This window comes from Pholcus phalangioides, unplaced genomic scaffold (genome assembly GCF_987345545.1).
Source record: "Pholcus phalangioides strain wild (caught in Gottingen) unplaced genomic scaffold, Ppha-v1.0 ptg000004l_1, whole genome shotgun sequence".
Lineage (NCBI taxonomy): Eukaryota > Metazoa > Arthropoda > Arachnida > Araneae > Pholcidae > Pholcus > Pholcus phalangioides.
The window spans coordinates 7,414,562-7,440,454 of NW_028301597.1; the positions used below are offsets into that span (position 1 = coordinate 7,414,562).

At 36.5% G+C, this 25,893-nt stretch overlaps 2 protein-coding genes across 7 annotated transcripts in view; one reads left to right on the plus strand and one right to left on the minus strand.

The window, feature by feature from the left end:
- The window catches only part of LOC149086509 (coiled-coil domain-containing protein AGAP005037-like), a 758,714-nt gene that overhangs the window by 488,558 nt on the left and 244,263 nt on the right, over nt 1-25,893 (minus strand). For all 6 annotated transcript variants that reach the window (XM_089255964.1, XM_089255963.1, XM_089255967.1 and 3 more), the window contains one exon: nt 15,388-15,563. In XM_089255964.1, the coding sequence (XP_089112090.1) occupies nt 15,388-15,563 (176 nt within the window). The remainder of the gene's footprint in view (nt 1-15,387; nt 15,564-25,893) is intronic.
- The window catches only part of LOC149086511 (uncharacterized), a 169,795-nt gene that overhangs the window by 118,871 nt on the left and 25,031 nt on the right, over nt 1-25,893 (plus strand). Inside the window, exons 3-4 of the mRNA XM_089255972.1 lie at nt 3,669-3,742; nt 23,171-23,293. Coding sequence (XP_089112098.1) covers nt 3,669-3,742; nt 23,171-23,272 — 176 coding nt within the window. The 3' untranslated portion in view covers nt 23,273-23,293. The remainder of the gene's footprint in view (nt 1-3,668; nt 3,743-23,170; nt 23,294-25,893) is intronic.

The following is a 25,893-nucleotide window of genomic DNA, read 5'->3' on the forward strand; positions in this document are numbered from 1 at the left end:
ACATCATTTCGGCACTTCCACAGCATCAGTGTGTGGATAGAACTTCTATCAAGATGCACATTGCAATACCAGCAAAGCAGCTGCTGAAGACCTATTTTGACAGGATGCACCTTAACCCTTGCAACTTCTGGCTGTGGGGGTACAGCAAAATGTTATAAACAGTGGTCAGATTGCAAACTTTGGTGAATTGCAATCTCCAGCACATTCCCTATATGTTAGAAGTTCCTCAGGAATATTAACGGGGTGGGGGGGGGGGGCATGTTTGGTTTAATAAAGCTGAATTGCAAGCACATCCACATTATGACCATGGCATACTCCGATTCTGTTGTTGAACAAGAATTTTTGTGCTTTCAACTTCTCATAGCCAGAACACGCAGTGGACAACATATTTTACATTTCTTAAGTAAGTTGTAGTTATTTGTTCAATTACTTCGTTTTTTGTGATGTTTCCATGAATTATGAGCTCGTGAAATGCTATAATTAAGGTATCATTCTGCCATGACTGGCTATTGTTTCCATTCTGCGAGCAAATTTCCCACATGTTGGATGATGTCATTAATTTTACATTTTTAAGTATTTTTTCCCCTTTATCAAATAAAATTGAATTTTTTCAGGAATATTCATGTCAATTTTCAAGTCATTCTGACAATCGTTCTTTTTTTAGTGTTTTGAAATCAGAACCTTAGTTATAATCACCCAGTATATCGTAAATCATTGCTAATTAATCTGCATTATTTATGCTTCATTAAATGCATTATATTCACCTAATTTTTATTACTTTTTGCAAAATAGCTTCCTAATTAAGTATACTGAAAGTAACTGGAGAAAAACCTTTATATATTATATGATTAATAATAACATTAAAAGAATTTTCAAACACACAGTAATCCATTGAGTTAAGCAAAAAATAATTAAATTGCAAAAGTTGGTTTTTGTTCAAATGTATTTATTGATTAATTAGCATGGGAATAGTGTTAATTACATTAATAAACATTTTATTTTAGTTAATTATCAGAAGTTTGAATGATTTTTCAGAAATTTCATTGTTTTTAATGTTAATACTATTTAAAACAAAAAAACCGGTTTAAACCAAAAAAACCTGGTTTAAACCAAAAAAACCCGGTTTTTTGGTTTTTTTCAAAAAAACCGGTTTTTTTACCAACCCTGTATGAAGACCAGTTTTTACAAAATAGTAACCAACCACCTACTGTAGAAGCACACTTTGAACAAGTGGTTAACAACTTTCAACAAAACAATCAACCACATAATATCTTGATTGCTTCTCTCATTGATCGTGATGGGATCCTCGAAATAATTAAAAGATTTAAAGATAAAAAGGCTACTGGGTATGATAATATTACAAACACAGCTTTGAAAGTTCTTCCACCTAATATTATCACCAGTGTCTGGAAATTCACAGACAACAATTTACCTCCATGCAATTCACCGCTAGGAAAATTCACTGCCATGCATTTCATCACTAGGAAAATTCACTGCCATGCATTTCATCGCTAGGAAAATTCACTGCCATGCATTTCACCACTAGGAAAATTCACCAACCAGCAATTCATCAACGGAAAATTCCAGACAACAACTAGACACGAAGCTATCGAGTCCATGAGCGAGTGAAAGAGGAAGAAAGTGAATGGGAAAGTGAGCAAATGACTGAGTGAATGAGAACAAAGAACATCATAAAATTACTGACAAAAAAAAACAAAGTGTGGCTTATACGTTGAAATCAAAATTTATTTGATTGCAATTTATTACCTTATCGGCACCCCAACAGCCCTTGCTAGGAGAAATGCAGCTTATATGGTGAAAATTAAAATTTCAAAACTTAATTGAGCACAATTTACCATCTTGATATTGGAATTTTCTTATTTCCCTTCCATCTGAAAATATGCCATTATTAAAGTCATTCCAAAAACTAGGGAGATAAGACTACAGTAAAACCTTGTTAAGTCGTCACCCTAATAAGTCGTCACTCTGGTTAAGTCGTCATTTTTCTTCAGACCCTTCCAGCTCTCATAGACAACAATGTTATTAAACTCTTGATCACTCGCCACTAATTTCAGTTAACTCGTCACTATGACAAAATTTGAGAAAGTGGAACAGACTATTTTTTTATGTCTCCCATTAAAAAAAGAGCTTTTTAACAGCATTGCCATATATGCTTAAAAGTCACCATAAAATCCTATATACCCAAATGCAACAGTTTAAGTAATGAAAGTTACGCTGGGGAAGTTCATTTGCCGACTAAGGTTTTTGGAACGTTGGGGACTGTTCAAGCTAGATCTCATTTCTGCATGGGCTCTACTGGAGAAACTGCAAGACACCCAGGCTCTGTCACAAGAAGCAACATAAGCACTTCGCCCCCCCCCCCCCCAGGGCATCTCCGGCAAAACCAAAATTTATTGATACGTCAAAGATTACATACAGTGCAAGGAAATCAAAAATTATGTAAATCGAAGAATCAAATTAATCAAGTCAAAGTGCAACAGGCACAAATAATAAATAATCATAGAAAGAATAGGCTCTACTAATTTAGTGCTTGAAATTTAAACAAAATATCTTTGTTGAAAAAAATTGGACATTCTTTCCCAAGTTGAGGTTTTTTGTTTACTTTTCCCTGCCCAGGGCCCCTCCACCAAGTCAAAAGTGTTCGAGATTACTTTGTAGTTGTATCATGAACTACTGATGAAGAATTAAAACACTAAAATTAAATTTGATGTATATGTAAAACTAAGCACAATAGAAAGTTCTGTTATGAAGAAAAGCTACCTATTATAACAATTGCTCTGTTAATCTAAATTAAAAATTACTAGTTTAATTCAAGTAACAGTGTACAGTACAAGTATTCAAGTGTACAGTACATTTCACCACAATAATTTAAGTAATAAGAGATAAAAAAGATAAAAAATTGGTATTATTTTTTCTTTCGTGATCTATAAATTTTGTTAATATTGTTATCTTGATTCATACTTTGATAAATTTCATATTACTTTAAATTTATACAATTTTCACAACATTGCACATTGGAACCGACGGCACTCCGCTTAAGCCGTCATAATTTTTCAATAACCTGAGGTGACAACTTATCGAGGTTTTACTGTATTTGCAAATGATTTCCGCCCAATCAGTTTGCTCCAGGGATTGTCCAAGATTTTTGAACGAATCTTTAAGGCGAGATTATCTTTGTATCTCGAGGATAATAGCTTTATTCATGATGAACAACATGCCTTTCGTCTCAACCTCAGTCGAGACAAAATTTTCAACACTTTGGAACAGATGGCTCCCCAATTCACATCCAAAGACCACTCGGATGCAGCAAATACAAAGGCGAACTCTTCGGATGACCAGACGTAAACATCACCCCTCCACGACTCATTCGTGTGAATTCTGACCATGAGGTCCTGATGACGGCTCTCCATTGAAGAGCCGAAACGCGTCGACCATTCGACCAATTGAATTTTATTTGTCTTGAAAACGTGGCAATTTTTGTATAAATTAAAACCAGAAAAAGTTTCTAATTTTTGTGATAATAAACACTCAACCTTGCAAAACATAACAATAATCAAAATTTTTTTTCCTCTTCTTGATAAATGATATATTTAAAAATAAATTGCGCCTCTCAATGTTTTTCATTCTCTGTATTTTATTTATTTCAGGAGATGTTGATGATATGATCGAAAGATATGATGTTAACAAAGATGGTTATATTGAATATGGTGAAATCAAAATGGTAGATATGATATGAGCCCTTCTAATACAGGAGGAAAAACACATGTATAATATTTACCTTTCAACATAGAGAAGATAGCAAAATAAAAATTCCACTACTCAATGAATTTTTTCTCTCACATAATTTTATTTGGAAGCATTAACAAGAAAGATACTGTCAAACCCTGTTGTAGTCCCCCCTCCCTATTACAGTGCCAACCCTGCTTAGTGCTAAAAAGTTCCTGTGATTAAATCTTCTGCATAGGGATTATAATGCAAAAAACCCATTTTAGCACCAACGCCAACTCGTAACACCAACTATTGTTTGGATGTATACAAAATCTGTCTCCTTTTCTAAGAATTTCCACATTTCTTTTCCCATCATTTTTTTTCCAAGACAAATTTAGAATTTATCTTTTTCATTCCCCTGTTATTATCGGTCAAAAAAAAAAAGGAATGGTGTAGTCGGGGCGAATAGAAGCTAGAAAGCACATTTCTTATGAATACCTGGATACGTGTAGAATGAGCGCACTGCACCAGTTTGTGCAATGTTGCCAAGATAAGTTTTTCAACAGTGCATTTTTTTACTCACTCATCATAACATTTTGAATGGTATATGTAGAAATGTAAAATTCTTGAGAATAATCTTTCGGAGAATATTCTCTGGTTGGACTACTATTACAAATATACACTGCTGGCCACCGTAAATGCAACACCCTGAAGGAAGCATGCAAATAATATGAAATTTACAACATGCATTAGCGGAGGTGAGATATGCAAATGATTAGAATTTCAGCGCAGACGCACATCACGCGCGCCTGTGGCACCACTTCAAAGCGCTATTTAAGGCTTGGAGATTTCGACGATTTGAAGTACGGCAATTGTGTTTTTCTTGTGGTTTTTTCAAAAAAATGATCAATTATGCCTCGTAAAAAACAGCGATCATCTTTTGATCAAGTATCCGAGTTCGACAGAGGAAGGATAGTGGCCTACAGAGATTGTGGATTATCTTTCAGGGAAATCGGTAGTTGTGTTGGACGAAACCAAACAACTGTCCATTGCTTCGTCTACCCTTGACGCAGAACCACAGACGTCTCCGCTGCCAATGGTGCGATGAAAGAAGGATGTGGACGGCACAATGGAATGAAATTGTCTTTACTGACGAGTCACGCTTCTGTCTGCAACACCACGATGGTCGGATTCGAGTCTGGAGACACCGTGGAGAGAGGATGCTGAACAGCTGCGTTATGCACCGCCACACTGGTCCTGCACCGGGTATTATGGTATGGGGTGGTATTGGATATCACTCTCGCACTCCTCTAGTACGCATTGCCGGTACTTTAAAAAGCCAGCGCTACATCTCCAAGGTGATGGAGCCAGTTGTCCTTCCTTACCTTCAGGGCTTGCCCACAGCTATATTTCAACAGGATAATGCGCGATCACACGTGGCACGCATTGTCCAAAGGTTCTTCGTCAATCGCCAGATTGAATTGCTTCCCTGGCCAGCTCGCTCTCCGGATCTTTCGCCGATAGAAAACATGTGGTCCATGGTTGCTCAACGATTGACCCAGATTACATCCCCAGCTGCCACACCAGATCAACTTTGGCAAAGCGTGGAAGCTGCTTGGTCTGCTGTACCCCAAGAACACATCCAAAGTCTCTTTGAATCAATGCCGAGGCGTGTGGCAGCGGTGATCTCCAACAATGGCGGCTACTCTGGCTACTGATTTTGGCAGGAACCACACTTCACAGAAGTCTATAAATTTAATCATTTGATGCTTGGTCAACATGTTATCTACAAAATAAATATTGTTGCGATATCTCTTGCCTTTCTTGGTGTTGCAATTTGGGTGGCCAGCAGTGTAACTTGAGAATATTCTTATAAGTTCTTGATGAGAATATTCTCCTGTTATTTATAATATATAGTTACATATAATATCCTTGAGAATATTCTCTGGAAAGACTACTTTCATAAATTACTGGGGAATATTCTTATAGAAAAGAATAAGAATTATTCTAAAGTTATTAATAATAGTCCTTCCAGAGAATATTCTTGAATCCTAGATGAGAATATTCTTCAATTACGGAAATCTTTCCAGAGAGTATTATCAAGAATATATGTATTATAATAAATAATGTTGATAAATAACTTGAGAATAATTATTATTTTCAATGAGAATATTCTCTAGTAATTTACAACAGTAGTCCTTTGAGGGAATATTCTCTGTCCCTGTCTCTTTTCCCTTCAAGAAGACAGTGAATATTGAAGTTTGCAGACCACAATATTGAAGTTTGAAAGCACGAAAAACCAACACGGCTGAATTGCACAACTTTTAAAGAAATGTGAGTGATACAGAATTTAAGTGTATGTGCATTAAAGAAAATAATATTTCTGTATCTTAGAATGAAGGTGATTATTAGTGATAGGTAAATTTCGTATTTACGAAATAACCACGATAAATGCAAAATTTGCCAGTTTTGACGAATAAATGCTGAAATTTGATTTTTCTACTTTTTCGCAAAATCTAGGCAATTTACACTTTTTGAAGTGGAAAAATCGTAATTTTGTTCAGCACTTTTGTTTATCTTGTTTTTGCACTTGCTTATAAAATACATTGTAATTCATACAGAATTACAATAATTTCAGTGTTAAGTGTATGTTTGTCAAGTTTTATATACAGGAATATTCAAGTAATTTTACAGTTCTACCAATTTTCTCAACTTCAAATTTAATATGTATAAAAGAGGTTATTTTTTTCATAGAGTAACACTAATAAGACATTGAGATACAGTAGTTCCAAACAAATGGTGAATTTATGTGACAGTGCTTCTCTGAAACAGTATTTTGACCATGATCTGAAATAATGCCACATAAACTCATTATAGTACCAAAATTCTTTGGGACGGATGGTGGTGTTAAAAATCTGGGCTCAAATGTATTTAATTTGTTCTCAATCATATGAAGTATTGGGGAGGGTTTCAAGACCATAATATGATTGATTGAAAGACAAAAAGTATTACTCATTGAAGTCATTGAACATGCTGCCTAATGTATATGTACAAAATGTACAGGAAATATACTTGTACAACATATATTTAAATATATTAAATATATAATAAATAATATATAAATAATAATATATAATAATTAATATAATAAATAATAATATATAATAATTAATATAATAAATATATAATATAATAATTAATTAAATATATAATAATAATATATAATAATATATAATAAATATATTTGTACAACATATGTACAAAATGTAGAGGAAAAACTCAAAAAATTAGAGTCAGAAAAAAAAATCATGTTGATGAAGCTGTTGACACATTACAACTTGTCCTAATAGAGCTGGCAGAAATACATATAAATGGAAAATTCACGAAAGAATTTATAAATTTCTATCCTTAGATCTTTGTCATACTCAAAAACTAGTTGTTCCACACTTATGTTGTTATCTGGTAATCGTGAAGTTGTTATACAGCCTTCATACTTCGAATTACCAATGAACAACAAAGTGCTAAGAGATGTTACAGGGTCATTTCGCAGGGATTACGTTTAGGGGTGGTCGTAAATACAGGATAATCGAAACCATTGGTTTTTCGTATATCTCATTTATTGAACATCACGAGAAGAACAGGGTGACACAGAAAATAGAAGGGGATGTAAAAGAGGGTGTAGCGATTGTTGACAATGTTTTCTGAAAGAACATTGTGATTTCTGTTTGCCGTTCCTTCTCTTCTTCATATCATCAAGTATGTTGATAAAGCTTCCTCTACATGGTTCGTACTCTTCCAACGAAAAAAAATTCAAGGACTTTTCACGGTAAAACTTAAAAATTCAAGGACTTTTCACGGTAAAACTTAAAAATTCAAGGACTTTTCACGGTAAAACTTAAAAATTCAAGGACTTTTTTCACAAATGCATATTTTTCACATGAATAGGCGCATATTTAATTTTGATTAAAACTTTCAGAGATTAAATTTCTACCTACTTTATTTCACACCATCCATAATGAATAAAGGAGGCCACATACACATATATATCATAGGCCTACAAAACATATGACACATTGAATAACACAGTTCGTGCCTGTCAATTTCCTCATTGAAACGTAGTTTAGTCTCTAAATATTGCAATTAATTTTCTTTTAAAGACTAAAAAAAAACCTCTTCTAAAGATAGAAAAAGATTAAATTATTTCTTTCATTAATTCTGAAGTTTGTGCACCAGGATGGGTAAAAAAAAATTAAGTTTTTATTTTCACATCGCTATAGTGCGGAAAAGTTGTCTCCTTTAACAATGAGAAAAATTACATGATAATTTTTTAAATCAGATGACATCTTCCGTTTGCACATCATACTTGAAGTTTATGGAAATTGACAAAACTTAATGTTTTTCTTAAATTTTTTAATATTACCCAAAATTTTACGTTATGCTTATTTTATGGTTCAATAAAGTAAGATAAATCAAACCATCATTAATATTTCAATGTTTATCGTTCATGCAATGTATTAAAAAAAACTGGAATTGGCCAAATTTTTGCAAGTTTCACTATGGAGCTTTTTGCACGTTTTGGCAGAAAAAAACGACCCAGAGTCACCAGGATGAGGTGGCTGCACGTCGACTTCCATCCACACTCTACCCATTCAACCATCTAAAGTAGGGGAGAGAGTGTAATTTGTATTATATTTTAAAACTAGTTATGAAAATTGACTAAGAGTCAGTGGTTTATAGTTTCTTTTACTGTTTCTTTTCCAAGTGTACATGTTTAAATTCTGACCTTTGGGAGAAATGAGGCATGAATGATTTTGATCAGTGCCATCTTAACGCATGGCCCGGGGCCTCAAGAGAAGAGGAGCCTCATAAAAATGAGATTTGGTTGAAATTTTCTAGAATTTACCTTTTAGGGCCTCAGAAAAATCATTTGGTCTGGGTATCATTATGCTCTTAAGACGGCCCTGATTTTGATAACAGTGTAAATCTGATGTAGCTATCTCTAGCTTCACATCCACATACTTTAGTTGAGGCCTCAGTAACAAGTTAGGCACATCTCTTGACAGCCTGAGTGTGACTGGAGCACGTGTAAACTGCACGTTCGAAGAACACTACAATGCATCGTGTGTCCACCCCATTTCACAACAAACTCCCTTTCTTTCATATTTTTCACCCATATAGATGGTGCAACCAGTGCAACGTCCCTTATGGGAGTTGCTTGCCCGGTTCGAAATATCCAGTAATAAAGCGGCAAACGACAAGTGGAAAATGATTGCAAATAAACTTTCGCATGAAATATTATTTATTCAATTAATTATAGGGTTAGTCAATTTTAACAATAGATTAGTATAACGTGGAGCCCTCTATTTGACGTTAACAGTAAAGATACTGGCTCACCAATTGATGATCATCAACAGTCATCTTGTATAGTGATCGGACATCCGATGTTGTTAGCCTTTCCCCATAAATATCAGAGAAGTTTTCTCGGTTGAGAGCCGGAACACCTTGATCAGCTCCAGGGGGCCTCTCGGTTGAGGGCCGGACCACCTTGATCAGCTCCAGGGGGCCTCTCGGTTGAGGGCTGGGCCACCTTGATCAGCTCCAGGGGGCCTCTCAGTTGAGGGCCGGACCACCTTGCTCAGCTCCGGGGGGCCTCTCGGTTGAGGGCCGGACCACCTTGATCAGCAATGAAGAACTTTGACTGTGAAGATTATTTAATATTTTTGATTCCGGACCTGCCGGAAAACGGATTCAAACAATGTAAATTATTGCATTTTAACAATTCAGCTTAAGGCCAATGGATATGGTAGCAAGACGGTGAACCGTCCTACTAGAGGGCTTCAGTTGAATAGAACTAGATTAGATGAATGCAGAATCAGCATTGTTACAACGTACGGCCGGTATTTAAAGGAAAAACATCGGACCGCACGTGTCTGATCAAGCCAATCGGCTTCAAGGTCACCTCATTTGCATGCGATCGCAGGCGGACATCACGATCGGCCTTGATCGTCGCCATACGATCACAGCTGCAGACTAGTAACATTTATGACAACAGATAACGTGACGGTGACTACGGACTTTTACGCCGGGGGATCATCGGCACGTTACACCAGCAGGGCCAAAATCTTCTTCTGGGCCCATTGGATTACAGCTAACTGGGTGTGAGAAGCTTCCTGTGGTGGAGTATGAATCTGTAGATTGTTTAATTCTAGAAGTAGACAGAAAGATGCTGAGCAAAGATCAGCAGTACTGTATTTATTAGACATATCAATAGAAAATAGTTGGGTCATTGTCCAGAGGATTTGTCAATTTCAGATCCTGGTCCTCTGTCACATTCTAACTGCGGCCAATATAGAGTGCTAAGGTTAATTACATAAGTTAGCCCAATCCTTATAAGAACTTGAAGTTCTCTTCATCTTGAAATCATGCATACCTGTGTAGTTCCACATCAAAAAAGAAGTATTTTAGTGACACGCTAAACATGTTTTTTCTAGCAGTTCAAACATTGCGATATTCATTTATTCCAAATTGTTAATCCAGTAATTGAACACATGTGATCTTTGTGCACCTAGAAAATTTACGATTTGCTATGATTGTTGATGACGGAACACATTTGAAAGAGCTTGGATATAGAACAATTTTAAAAGCATGATAATTCGCCTCTAAAGGAAAACCTATTAGATTATTTACTAGAATATACTGGCCTGTTGTATCCTCTCCCAATGTTACAGGAAGCATGTGGTGATGATATAATATCTTACATCAATTTTGATACTAACCACATCAGAGGCATAAAAAAGTTTCCCTGTCGCACTCAGACAGTCGATGGATGTGTCAAACTTGTTATCCAGTTGTCAACTAAAGTATGTAGACGTGAAGCTAGAGATAGCTACGTAAAATCTAGTCCTTATCAAGATCAGTTATGCCTTATTTCTCTTAAAAGTTAAATTTTGAACGTGTCAATTTATCTAACTAGTTTTGCAATATGATGTAAATTACATATACATGCAGAGATGACGCTGATGCATAGCGCACAGAATTTCAGGAAAGGTAACATAATAATTTCATTCATGTGTTCCATGGAATGAGTACTTTCCTAGTCTTAAGAAAAAAAGTACAGCGGGAAAAACCTCTGTACCAACTTTTTCTCTCCCCTCCTCCTCACCGTATATTATGATCAGAAAAGCGCAAAAAAGTATAAACCTATGGATATTAAATAAATAAACCCACAGGCTATATCATAAATAAGCTGATGAAATATCAAGTTGTGTTTTTATGAAAAAACCATGATTTTATTTTAAAAATGAAAAAAAAATCTGATTTTTTTTTCATTTAAATCAAGTTTTTTTTAATTAAAATTAACTTATTAATTAAAAAACAAATCTTGCTGATCATTAAGAATGCATATTTTCATATCACCTAACTGCTTTTCACTCCTCATTGCTCAAATTTAATTCTGCATTAATGAATAAAATACGATAGAGCTACAAGCAAAAAATATGAACACCAAAAATTATGTAACGTAAAAGGTTGAGCCCAAATTTACTTCATGGTTCAACATTTTTCTTGCAGAAAAAAGTACTTTCATTCATAATTACCACCCCCTCCCCATTGAAGTGAATGTGTGGTGGCAACTCAGTATCACACATACGGTGCAGGCATTTCAATTCACTTGATGTACAATCAAAGGGCCATTCAGCATCAACAGAACTAAATAAAACAAATTCTATTGGCAAGATTGTTTCTTCCACAATTAATGGATGTGCTTCCAACTTGCATGATGTTGCTTAATAATTTACATGTTATTATTCTTTCACAGATTTGATGAGTTTTGGTAAAAAAGTAAGCAAACTCAAAATATCAATACAAAAAGTAAAGATGAAAGCCCAATAATATCTATGTTGGTACAACACGTGCTATTATTTTGAATCAGCAATTTGAGCAAGGCTTTATGCAAAAAATAATTTCCCTGTTTTTTCAACAGGGGAACCCTGGTGCCGGATTGTAATGCATTGATGATACTTAGTGCAGTTAAGCTAAGTTCCAAGCTCAACTCCCTATATTTTTCTGCAATTTTTTCCATGCACAAAATCTAGAAATAGAGCAGCTTTCTTTCTGCACTGTATTTAGGGATTAAGTTCAAGCCCATATTTACCCCGAACATCTTCTACACTTCTTTCAATCAAGAGCTTTACCATAACATAATAAATTATATTGTGTTATGTTATGTTACCATACATCAATAACATGCATGCCATACCGGGGTTACCTTTACTTCAATATTATTGAAGTTATGTGAAAGAAAAACAAAATTTAAAACCCTGTCTCTGAACGAGCAGCAAATTTTCTAATTTTTTAGGGTTTGTCCTTGTGAGGGGTATATATCGGGGAAATTACGGTAATTTTGCAGCTGTCCACCAAAATTCAGAGACAGCGTATTTACCATGTAAATTTGCTCTGTACCCACAAAATTACACATGCACATTTGTGAAAAATTGTATAGGATTGGATCATTCATTCAAATTGAATAAAAAGTTTTCTAGATTGTTGAAAAAAAACCAAACCTGTAAAAACTCAATCATATATCCACAGTTTTGTCATCTTGTCACTATACAGTCGTCACAGTTTCACATCGGGAAAATTCGGATATGGGACCCAATAAACCGCTAATCAATAAGGTGGTCTGCTAAATATGATTTTCTGAGGTTCTCCAATTTTGAGTTGGCTATTGTAAGAAAATGTGCTATCTAGTTGTAATTGCATTAAGGTATGGGTGGCTGAGGACACCCATACTTTTGCTGTGTTTTTGTTTTTCATCCCTGTTTCCAGTTAACTAATTAGGATCAACTCCATTGATAATGGAGTTGACCCTAACTGTGATTATACAAGTTTCAAGGAGTGTAACTATTCCTATATGGTGTCATGAGTTGGTCCCAATGGCCTTGACTGCTCCTGTTTCAGTGCCAGAGGTCTGTTCTTCTATTTCCATACGATGACACCTAAAACCAAAGCTTGGGATTGGTTGGCTCCTTTGGCTGACGGACCAGTTTTGCCTTGACTACCATGGTTTTTTCCCCCTCTATATAAGGGAGGTGTGCTGTTGCGTTTGGGCCTACTTCTGTTTGCACACTGTTGCCGGTTACCAGCACATTACAAGCTGAGCCATTTTTTTAGGATTTTTTAGGAATTGATGGTTAGGAAAAAATTGGTATGGGGGCACCAAATATACACTGCTGGCCACCCAAATTGCAACACCAAGAAAGACAAGAGATATCGCAACAATATTTATTTTGTAGATAACATGTTGACCAAGCATCAAATGATTAAATTTATAGACTTCTGTGAAGTGTGGTTCCTGCCAAAATCAGTAGCCAGAGTAGCCGCCATTGTTGGAAATCACCGCTGCCACATGCCTCGGCATTGATTCAAAGAGACTTTGGATGTGTTCTTGGGGTACAGCAGACCAAGCAGCTTCCACGTGTTGCCAAAGTTGATCTGGTGTGGCAGCTGGGGATGTAATCTGGGTCAATCGTTGAGCAACCATGGACCACATGTTTTCTATCGGCGAAAGATCCGGAGAGCGAGCTGGCCAGGGAAGCAATTCAATCTGGCGATTGACGAAGAACCTTTGGACAATGCGTGCCACGTGTGGTCGCGCATTATCCTGTTGAAATATGGCTGTGGGCAAGCCCTGAAGGTAAGGAAGGACAACTGGCTCCAACACCTCGGAGATGTAGCGCTGGCTTTTTAAAGTACCGGCAATGCGTACTAGAGGAGTGCGAGAGTGATATCCAATACCGCCCCATACCATAATACCCGGTGCAGGACCAGTGTGGCGGTGCATAACGCAGCTGTTCAGCATCCTCTCTCCACGGTGTCTCCAGACTCGAATCCGACCATCGTGGTGTTGCAGACAGAAGCGTGACTCGTCAGTAAAGACAATTTCATTCCATTGTGCCGTCCACATCCTTCTTTCATCGCACCATTGGCGGCGGAGACGTCTGTGGTTCTGCGTCAAGGGTAGACGAGCAATGGACGTCTTGCGGACAGACCACTCTGCTGTAAACGGCGTCGAATGGTACGCGCAGACACTGGATGATGCTGTACAGACTGAATGGGCTGTGCTATGGTTCGTGATGTGGCTGAGCGATCCGTCACTGCCATACGCACAATACGCCTGCCATCACGTGAAGTGGTGCACTGAGGTGGATGCGATCGAACACGTCGGTCCGTCGTACCCTCCTGCATCCAACGATCACATATCCGCATTACAGTTGTTTGGTTTCGTCCAACACGACTACCGATTTCCCTGAAAGATAATCCACAATCTCGGTAGGCCACTATCCTTCCTCTGTCGAACTCGGATACTTGATCAAAAGATGATCGCTGTTTTCTACGAGGCATAATTGATCGTTTTTTTGAAAAAACCACAAGAAAAACACAATTGCCGTACTTCAAATCGTCGAAATCTCCAAGCCTTAAATAGCGCTTTGAAGTGGCGCCACAGGCACGCGTGATGTGCGTCTGCGCTGAAATTCTAATCATTTGCATATCTCACCTCCGCTAATGCATGTTGTAAATTTCATATTATTTGCATGCTTCCTTCAGGGTGTTGCATTTACGGTGGCCAGCAGTGTAGATCTTACATGGGTAGAGATTTTGTCTAGAGCCGCCCCTACCATGATTAGCAGACTTACAACACAAATACACATGAAATTGCAAATCCACACAGTGATTTGGAGGATGGATAGCACCACCTACTGAACAGAAGACACACACAATGCTGGACAAACAAGCACACTGTTAGATTTCACCAATATGAATCTAACATAGCTCCCATATTCAGGTGTGAAATATGGCGGTAGACCATCAGGGAGGGAAAAGAAAATAATTTAAGGTGGAAATTGCTCAAAAATATGAATCAAGATGATCATCAGAATCATTTGATTTTAATTTATGCAGAAGATATTGAAAGAGCTAAGATCTATCTCTTCAACCTGCAGCGTGCGAAGTGTCCAGTTTGCTCGTGTCCGATTTTGAGCTCATGCGTACTCGATCAACGTTCTCATTGAACACCCTGTACAAATTGCATTCGAAGATTGAGATCATCCTTATTTCAGACATATACACATGTCAAACATGCTGTAAGGGTGCTCTTCTTTTTTATGATAAAAATACTACTCTTTGATCTTAGCCAAGAGGCAGAAAAGCGATTTATGATAGGTATTGGCAGTGCTCATGACAAGAAAAATGTTGAAGACACCCGAGAGAATTTAAAAATTGGGCTTATAAGCCCAGTTTTTAAAAGCCCAAAAATGTTTGGTTTCACCAACTTCCATGAACTTCAAGTTCAATGAGTGAACAGACATCAATCGATTTAAAAAATCTTTACATCATTTTTCGCATTATTAAAGAGGGAAACTTTTCTGCAGTGTAACAATTTAAAAATAACACTTATTTTTCTTCAACCCACCCTATTGTTCACCCCTATTCTACTGTATTAACTGAGACTCATGAACATAAGAGTAAGTCATGTAAATACTTATTGAAATAAGAACCTAAAACATTTGCTGTTTTCAAATGTTTCCACAAGAGTTTATCTGATGAAAACACAGGCATTATAAGATACATAAAATATTTGCTCTAATATAAGGTACTCACTTCTAAATCTAAGCTAGGGCGAGGAAGAGTCATACTGGACCATTCGACATGATGCCTTCTAGTAGCTTGCGGAGCGGCTGTTCTTTTCAACGGTTGACTTCCACGTGGCAAAGCATCACTCAAGTGTCCCGAATCCAGGTCATCATCCCATTCATTCTTTTTACTGGTGGCAGATCCTAAGATTAAAAAATGAAATTTTATCAAACTATATAATAGTTTATTTGAGCTGCACATTCAAATTTTCATTCTCTCCTTCCCCCTTTATTAACAACAGCAAATATCAATTAAATTTGTGCATGTGTTCATTTTATATTATGGAAAAAATACACTTTAGTTTAAATCTTTTTAATGAAACCAGAGCACACACAGAAAATCAAAATATGATTTACTTCAGTTTGTGAGCATAATTCATTTTGCAAACATGCTTGTAATCCAAACACTTGTATATCAAAGCGGAATTTTTCACGAGAAATAACATATTCCAATTCTGACACCATCTCTCTCATGCCAGCCATCAGTGGCGTCGGAGCCGGGGGTGCTGTGGGTGCTCGAGCATCCACACTCTCTTGTAGAACGGGGCAGAGCACCCACAGAATTGATTTAGGAAGAAAAACCTCCTATATAAATTTCTGATTTTTTTCCGTAAATATCAAACACGAAAAAAAAATTAAAGGAAAAACTGCCTGTTTTTCCTCTCTATGAGTCTTGAATCTTGTTGGAGTCCCCACTGCCATCACAATTGATAGAGCCTTTAGGCGCCGATACAGCAAACATTTTACTGTAGTTCCCCCCTCCCCCCGTTTTCTCACATTTCTGCTTGTGTCCCTTTTCCCTGTTTTGCCTAAGGGATGGAGGGTATCCATATGCATATGTTTTGGTGTGGCGTCAGAACCCGGGAGTGCTGCTGCTGCTGCTTGAGCACCCAAAGTGTTTTGCAATAAACAAAAACCTAACAAAAAATGAAAAATATATTTTTTCTTCATCCTATACCTCTTGCTCTGCCCTGTTGCTCTACTTATCCAGTGGTTATTCCTACAGCTTCAGGCACCTACGATGGGTATTTTTGGAGCCCACACCCACTTTTTTTTACGATTCTGTCCACACAGGCAGGAGCGAAACTAGGGGGAAGCAGGCGGATCTGGTGCTCTGGGCGCTGAACCGGGGGGGGGGGGGGGCACCGAATTCATTCTGTAACTACTTCCTCTTCATGCAAGGGGTGCCAAAATTCCAGCTTGTCCCGTGTGAAAAAGTATCTAGTTGCGGCCCTGCACGCAGGCATCCTTCCATTATCTCAGGGTAAAAGTATTTTACAATAAATGAAATTCTGCATTGATGGGGTGATGCAGACACACATTTCACTCGAATAAATGAATGCCTCCAAAGATTTCTTAAGGAAAATTTGTCTCCTTATTTATGACTGATACCGGCAGACATTGGCGTACTCAAAGGGAGAGCCAAGATTATAGTGTTATTTTGCAGGAAAAAACTTAAAAAAATCTGAACCCCCTCGAGAAAATTCAGCGTACGCCTATGCCAGCAGATATGGGATAATTTGCTTACAAGTCTTGACAGTGGTACAATTTTGTGTGCATTTATTTCCTTAGACTCAATCGGTGTTCCGCGGAGCCCTTGGGGCTTCATGTGCACTTCGGGAAAGGCTCCGCAGTCACTCGAAAAAAATATAATAAATCAGTAAATGATAAATAAATAAAAGAGACGAATCTACGGAGCTACGTCATAGAAATTATATACTAAAAGGGGCTGCACGAGTAGATAAAGGTTAAGATTTGCAGCTTTAGACTGCTCATCAAGGCAAGTTCTCTGAGTGTTTGGACCTTCTTTCATTTGAAGCAGCTAGGTTAGCAATACAATACTAGGCTAGGTTATACAATATCAAGTGGTTCTCAATTGTTTGCCAACCACGGCTCCCTCGTGCATGGCTCCTCCAGGATGTGGAGGCCATGAGATTGTTAGGGCGCAAAAGATGCCGGGCCAATGGTATCTTTTGAGAGGGGCCGCAACCTGACATTCACGGGGCCCCTTTATAATGAATTTATAGCGTGAAAAACAAAAAATGACGAGAATCGTCCCAGGACTGGAGCCCTGTCAGCCTCACCCTTGTGGGGCCTTGGTCCTAGCCATCGTTTATCCTCCGCCTTTTCGAAGTGATGAAAGAAATCAATTTAGAGTACGGAACAGGCACGCATCAACGTTGCAAAGTCACAGTGACCCCACTAGGAACCGCAACGTGCACTTTTTAGAACCACTGATATAAAAATTTGTTTATGTAAAAAAACTCTGTTACATTAATGTATAGCAAAAGACTCTATATTGGGCAGGAGCAGCTCGCTTACAGGGTTTCAGTCCGGGGGCCCGGGACGATTCTCTTATCATTTTTAGTTTTGCACATTGGAAATTAACTATAAAAGGGCACATGAAAAGTTTAGTCTGAGGCTCTGCTGCGGGAGGATACAAGGAATATCTTCCGAAAAATCTTGCGGTACTAACCCTAAAAATTAGCATTTTAAAATGAAAGAATTTAATTCAAATATCATATATGGGTATTTTCTCTATATACCAATATGATATTTTAATTAAATTTTCTTAAATATTTTCAATTTTTTTCAGTTATCTATTTTTGATCACTTGGAGGCCCAGTCTTCATTCCTTCCTGGGCACTCTTCTGGAGCCATGGTTCCATTTGGCACAATATTTTTGTTTGGAAATCAAACAGTGCCGACTACAGCCACGGTTCCTAATTGAAAGGGGTGTGCCACGAGATCGGCCAAGACAGGGTGTCGCTGTATACAGTATTTCCAAGGTAGAATTGGCAGCTTGTGGTGAGAAATTTGGGGGAAGTGCCAAAACAAATCTCCATTCTTGGTAGGAGCCCTGTTAGCCCCCATCAGTTGGGGGTATGATTTTTAGATCTCTGTTTAAAGGTAGCCCTGCGCATGATCACGTGGGCTCGAACATTTTTTATTTCGGTTCTTCCGAAGGATTTCAGGAGGGTCAATGATCTTGGATGAGGAAACGATTCACTTTTTATTCTTTTATTATATACCAAATATTATTCTTTGAAGGGTGACCATCCATGGGTTCTGTGTGACAGAAGGAAGACCCCCTTTCTCAAACAGAAATATTGTTGTTTTTTTATTTTCCATTTTGTTGAAGCAGACCAGACCTAAGCAGTTGCAAAAGGTGCGGTCCCATCTGGTCGCAAAATTTAGGGGGGGGGGCGCAATTATCGTAAAAGAAATCCTTTTCTTCTGAAATGGGAAAAATGCTTTTTTTTTTCCCTCCTGAAACTTACATTTCGTGGGAGAAGAAACAGATTCCAGTTTCAAACCCTGATAACATCAAAAAGTGCTTGTGGCTATTACAATTAGTGAAGGAATTCCAAAGAACATATGCAAAGACGGGGTCTTTCAGTTTGACCGACATCTCCTTGGGTGTGGAAGTAGCAGCGGATATATTTGTGTGGGGTAAATGGTACATAGGTATAGGGGAGGTAACTCCAAAAATGCAAAGAAGATTTCGAAACCATTGATATTCCTCTTTCTTCTTTTTCCAAAGTTCTTTTATTTTCCAAAACGCTAAAAATGCTATTAAACGATCAGTGAAGTCTGCCAACAACCAGCTGTAGAAGATTGTTTTGGTTGTCCGATTTTGTTAATGGCCAATTCTTTATTGTGATTGGATCTTATTAGCATGGTTGTACTTACAGCAACGGCATTGCACTAATTGCTTTAGTCGTCATCGTCTTTTTTTGCATGTTAGATAGCGAGTAAAAGTACAGTACTACCTATGTTTACTGCTGGCCAGAATGATTGCCACACGATCAGTGAAGTCTGCCAACAACCAGCTGTAGAAGATTGTTTTGGTTGTCCGATTTTGTTAATGGCCAATTCTTTATTGTGATTGGATCTTATTAGCATGGTTGTACTTACAGCAACGGCATTGCACTAATTGCTTTAGTCGTCATCGTCTTTTTTTGCATGTTAGATAGCGAGTAAAAGTACAGTACTACCTATGTTTACTGCTGGCCAGAATGATTGCCACACACACATCAATATCGACAGCTCAGCGCAGTACCTCTAGTAGTCGCGACACACACTTTGAGAACCATTGGTGTAAACAGTGAAGATGAAATGCAAACATAATTACTCTATCGAAAAGATCTAGGCATTTCATATTTGGATTTTTTCAACAGGTGAATTCACTAGATAGTGGCGATTCATATAATTCGTTGTAAAACTAAACTTATCAGCGATATCTTTGTAGATTTTTCATACAGAAACTGTTTCTCGTAGGATCTTGTTTCGAAACTTAATGGCAGAGTGTTATTTCTCTTAATTACCGGACTTGAATCGACAGATTTACAATTGAAACTGTCGCGCTCGAGTGTGTAAGAAAAGTTTTTCTTCGATGAAAATACATGAGGGTGAGTTTGTGTATTCTAATTTTCATTATCAATCCTATTATTTGAAAAATAAGCAGTGCGTAAGCTGAATCCAATGAAGATTGACGAGAAAAGGTTAAGTAAAATGCAAAGAATTCTATATTGCATGTGAAATTCATTTTTCCCGACGACTTCCTTATATGTGTTTCAATTTTTTAAATTTTTTTATCACTATTGTAAATATTGTATTTTGTAATGGTGTTCTTCGTTCCCACCCAAAAAATTGCCACCCGGGGCAGTTGTCCCCCCCCCCTCCCCAGTTACGGCCCTGTTCAAAGTATGAAATGAAATATTTTACTGCGGTATAAATTTTCATGATAATAAATTAATGATGTATTCGGCGCCCAAGAGCTAGTTACGGTCCTGAAGTTGGTTCATCTGCCTGCGTGAAAATTGCTAGAACAGCCAAACCTCTTTTTTGTTGCATCCTTTTAGGAAAAATTTTCAAACTTTTCTCTAATTATTTTTTTCCTTAACCCTGATGTGATGCCTCTTCTGTGGCTCCATGGGTCTGCGTGAGTCACACCTCATTTGAGCTGCCATTGCCTATCACATACTGAAAAAAAATTCATTTTAATTGTTGTTCCCCCTCCCTCATAGGATTGTAGAAAAAATTTATAACCAATGCTCTGGCATGACTAAATACTTATTCAATTGGTTATGATTAGTGCCACAATAAATTTGGTTGGTACTTGCCAAATTATTTGAAATTTAATTTACTCTCGATGGCTCGACAGTCTACTACTATTGGATATAATATTTTTAGATGACCTCTTCACAGTCAACACTTTCAGGTTTTAATTATTGTATGTTATTCCGAAAGTATCCATCTACCTTAATTACCTTACCCTATTATAATTACATGCAAGTAAGCATGCATTGAAAGCATTTTGTATAAATTCAAAGATTTACGTAATAAAATATTTTCATAGATTAGGCTCGTAGCAAAAATAATTATAAAGAAAAAACCATGACTTGTTTATATAAGAATCCAATAATGAATTATTAGAAATTATTACCAAAGTATCTGTCTTATCACGAGAAATAAAAAATATTAATTTATTAAGTACTGGAGCCGAAGAGTAGTAAATAGATGATGCTCTCATCATCTATTTACTATATGATGTATATCTATATATTGTAGCAGCATATAAACAGGGATGTCTTTTGGGCTGTGCCCATGGGCGGAGATACGGGCAAAGGTGGAGTCGACTGATCTAATGTATAAATGTATATATGAATTGACATCATCATCATTGTGCCCCCCCCCCAGACTTCCAAGTCTATCTCCGCCTATGGCTGTGCCACCGGCACAGAGCACTGCTATAAGGAAAAGTATTAAATCAGGAGTAAAGAGAAATATAATTGCAGAAAAGTTTAGAGAAAGAAAGAATGTGTTTCGTGTCTGTAAAAACACTCGAACTATAGCGTATTAATGACTCTCGGAGAAAACTAAATTTTTCTGCATTTTATCTAGCTAGAAACAGTTGCGAATTTTCAGGATCGCTTCACTGATGCGGCTTATACGCCGAAGTGACGCGTAACTAATGTCGTCTCGCATGGTGAGACTTTTGCCCCGAGGCTCGAGCCACCCATGATATACAGAATTTATACAAAAATGTATTTGTTTTTTTTTATATTTATTTTTACAAATACGTTTTCAATTTTTGATATCCTTCAGGGGGGGGGTGACCCCCCCCCCCCCTGGCGAACGGCTGCGTGAGCACCCACTGGTCGAAAATACTTCCGACGCCCCTGCCAGCCATGATTCTTTACTAAGATAAAATGCAGGTTGATTTATTTCACACATATTGCCATGTCTTTACTTATTTTATATACAAGGCTTGAGTATTTATGGAATGATACAAAAGAGAGAAGGGCTTCACTTTGAAATTCCTGCTTACATTAACACACAACAAGGAAAAAAATCTTTCATACGGGTTGTGCTATGCGGTCCCCTCTTGCGGTCAATGGCTGTTGATGGAAATAGTGGATTTGGAGGGAGATGGAAAAACTGCAGAAGAGCATTTACAAAAATGCCACACAACTTATTTTCATGGTCCCAAATTCTTTCTATAGTGGTAACAGGGCTTGATACATTGGGGAAAAAATCTAGGTGCCAACCAAATGTATTAGGAGACAATCATAGTTCTTTTGTCCGGGCTAATAATCACATACAGAAAATTTTAGATGCCAAATATCAATTTTTTGTTGCCCTGGTGACCTGGAATTTGTCAAGTCAAGGTGATGTTAATTTTTCTTGGATATAAGGTTCAAATCATTGATATTTTCTGCCTATAACATTGAGAAAATTCTGCTCAAGCTTTTCTTTCCTTAAAATCAACATGATTTTTTCACCTTTAGCTCATGCAAAGAAACAAAAATCGCAGATATTTTATGTGTTAGTGATTGAAAATTGTGTGAAAAATATATATATCCCTTAATGAGTGAAAAACACTTCGGAATTTTCACAATTCTGGCTTTCAGAATTGCAAAATTCTGAAAGCCAGTCATTCTTTTTGCTGAAAGAATAAACTGAAAACTGTGTTTCCAATTTTTTTAACACAGCAATAATTCAAACAGATATATTTTTATTTTAATTCAGCATGTTCAACAATTGTGTGAACAGAATTAACTGTCTAGATACACCAATGTGATCCTCAGATACGTCTCTGAATAGGGAAACCAATAGATAAGAGCTTGAAAAAAAAATTCTAAGTAGAGTTTATAGTTAGTTTGTTCATAATTCATTTTCTTATTTAAATCCATTGAGCAGGGTGGATTCTAGAAACTGATAAACAATCTTCCCAAAGTGAAGCTATTTGCAGATGACATTTTCATATACAATAGAAGTTTCTTATTAGAATCATGGATATTGTTATAATTGTTTCAAAGTATGAAAAGTACAAATATCATAACATCAGGGCTGTTACCAGGCCATGGCAACTGGAGCACTGCCCTGGTGACCTGAGCTGAATGAGGGCCCTTTCACAAAAAATATTCAGAAGAACTTAGACAGTTTGAACTGGGGGTAATATGAATTTTTATAAACTCCCCTTTAGTTTTCTTTCTAATTTAATGTTAAAACTTCTTGTTTAGTTCAAATTGTTTTGAATGTTTTGGATAATTCAAAGTTGGAGTAAGAAAATTAGAATTTTTTTATGAGAAAATTTAGTTTGAAAAATTATACAATAAACCAGACTGTTTTTCTCGACCAAGTTGTCGAAAAACAAATTTTTGAAGACAAATAAAAATTTTTGAAAATTGTGTTTTTCTTTACTCTTTCTGTGATAAATTCATGCCCATTTTAACTTTTTTCAGCTGGTGTGCATCGAGAATGTGTACCACTTGATACCGATTATGTTGTTCAACCTATGGATCAAGGTGCAATATTTGAAACCTGAATCTTTTTATAGTCATTAAAAGCATGGACAGTACCAGAAAGTATGAATCAAGTTAAAGTACATCAATGAAAGTATATTTCTTTGATAGCATAACAATGATATTCAAATTTGGGAAACAGTTTTGTAATGGATGATCATGAACTGTTTCTGTAAATCAGGCTTTAAGCATGGTCAGGAAATTCTGCAGTGATGCTGATTCCAAAACAGTAGAATGATGTAGCAGCTAAGATAAATTATTATAATTATAAATTATTAAAATTTGGGAAACAGTTTTGCAACTAATGATAAAATTTTAATAATGATAATTGTTATCATTGCTTTTCAGAGAATTGAAAGTACTTTTCAATATTCACATTCGATAATCAAGAATTAGAATAATTATAATTCATCTTAGCCAATTTCTTTTTGTCCAGTTGTTTGATGTTTTTTACCAAAACAATATTTGTTGATGGTTCTAAAGTGGCAACACCACATTGTTGAGTGAATACGCATGATGTTTTGTTTCTCATGTTTGGATCAGTTTTTTTTACTCAGTTTTATTTTATTTTTTTTATTTCTCTTCACTGTACATATGAATTGTAAGATTTCAAAATTTATTGGCATATCATGGCTTAGGGATAATCAAACACGAATAGCAGTAAGAGAAAAGCCCTCTCTCCGGCATCATTGGACCTAGAACAGTGTAGGAAATCAAGTCGGAACAGCGAGGACATATTTGTAGACTTGGATCTGCCCAATTTAGGGGGGTCACTCTGATATGCGAGTTGCTCTTCGATATCTGGTTGAGGCAGAGACCAAGTCCCTTTTGAACAAAATGCTTGCTAGATTAGATCATTTTACTGCTTGGTTACAAAATGTGGAGGACTGCTATTTCGAACTGAAATCGTATGTCAATCAACTGGAAAAAAACTGTCGCTGAGGGAGAATGTATTTTTGCTCCGATCAAACTCTCATTTCTGATCTCAAGGAGTTCAAGAGTAAGGGTGTGAACATAGTGCATCCATATTTCAGATTCCGGAAATCCATGTCATCTCTGATTGGTTGAAAACTCAAATTTCAAGCTAAAAAAAGTTGAAATTCTGGTTTTTAACCAATTGGAGACGACGCAGGTTTTCAGAATATGAAATACGGAAGCACTATGTTCACACCCAAAGGCAGAAAACTCTATCACTGAGCTGTCGAGAAAACTAGATGATCTAGAAAACCAATCCAGAAGAAACAATTTAATTTTCAATGGTTTGAGTGAATCGGCTTTTGAAACACTGATGATCTACGATCAGTGATCACCGACTTGTGCAAAGACAAACTGGGACTGACAGATATCAAAATCGAGAGAGTGTATCACTTTAGTAAAAAAGACCAACGGCCACCATCCAATAATTTGCAACCTGTTCGACTATAACGACTCCATGGCAATACTAGTAAATTCAAAGAAACTGAAAGGCACCAATATTTATATCAAACAGGCTTTTTTTAAAACAACAGTTTATATTGCAACGTATGGGGGTCTACAAGCCTTTACAAAGGACTGTCTTCTCCATCTCATTTATTTGAACTATTGGTTGCTATGGTGACTTAAGTTAATTCTTTTTGATTATTTTGTTTTTTGGGCAGTTTGATCTGCGTATTCGTTGTGTTCGGTCACACTATTCCTTTCGTCCTTGTATTGTGTTTAGCCTAATAAAATAATTCACCATGTTTGATCCGTTTGTAATAAACCTGACAACATTAACAGGATTACTCTTGGGAAATTTGACCGACATGAGCCAAACTTGTGGATTTTGCGAGGGGCCACTCTTCAGGAGAAAACAATTTTTTACTACGATTCAACGAACTGTTCCTAGATAGTTTCCGTTTTATGCATAATGAAACTGATGACAAAGTATTCAAGTGCTCACCCTGCTGATATAATAGCTGAAGCCAGAGTAAAATTATTTCTTGGAATGTCACAAGAATTTTTTCTATCAACAATTATGGTTTGGATACCCTTTTAAAATAACATTTTTTTTTGTATGAAGCATGGTTACCTACTCTCCCTGCAAGACTTGTAAGTACTTTCTGACTTTTGTTTTCTGCAGCAACCAGGAATTGGTCGATTTAAAAGTGGCTGGCTGCCGCATATTTAAAAATTTATGTAATTTAAAACCTATCATAGGGATGATTATTTTGTCGCGATCGAATGAAATTTACATGATTTTTTTATTTGAATTTTATATTTGCGTTCATGTATATTAATCCGTCCAAGTGGAATACTATTTTCAACAATGTTTTTAATTATCTAACAAGTTCAAATCGCAAATTCATCTTGCTCAATGAGGATATCTTGCTCTCTATTCAGAAATCTAGGAATTCCTACGATACTAAGATCAATTTTAGGGGCAGTATGCTGAAAGATCAATGCAGGATAAACAGGGTTCATACTCATTTTCGTAAAAAAATTTCCCTGACTTTTCCAGGTTTTCCAGTAATATTTTCAAAAAATTCCAGGTTTTTTTTTTAAAATCAAAAAATTGATATAAATTAATAAAAATTTATAAAAAATTAATTATATTATAAAATTATTTATATTAATTATAAAATTGTTTATATTAATTATAAAATTATTTATATTAATTATAAAATTAATAATTTTAATTACAA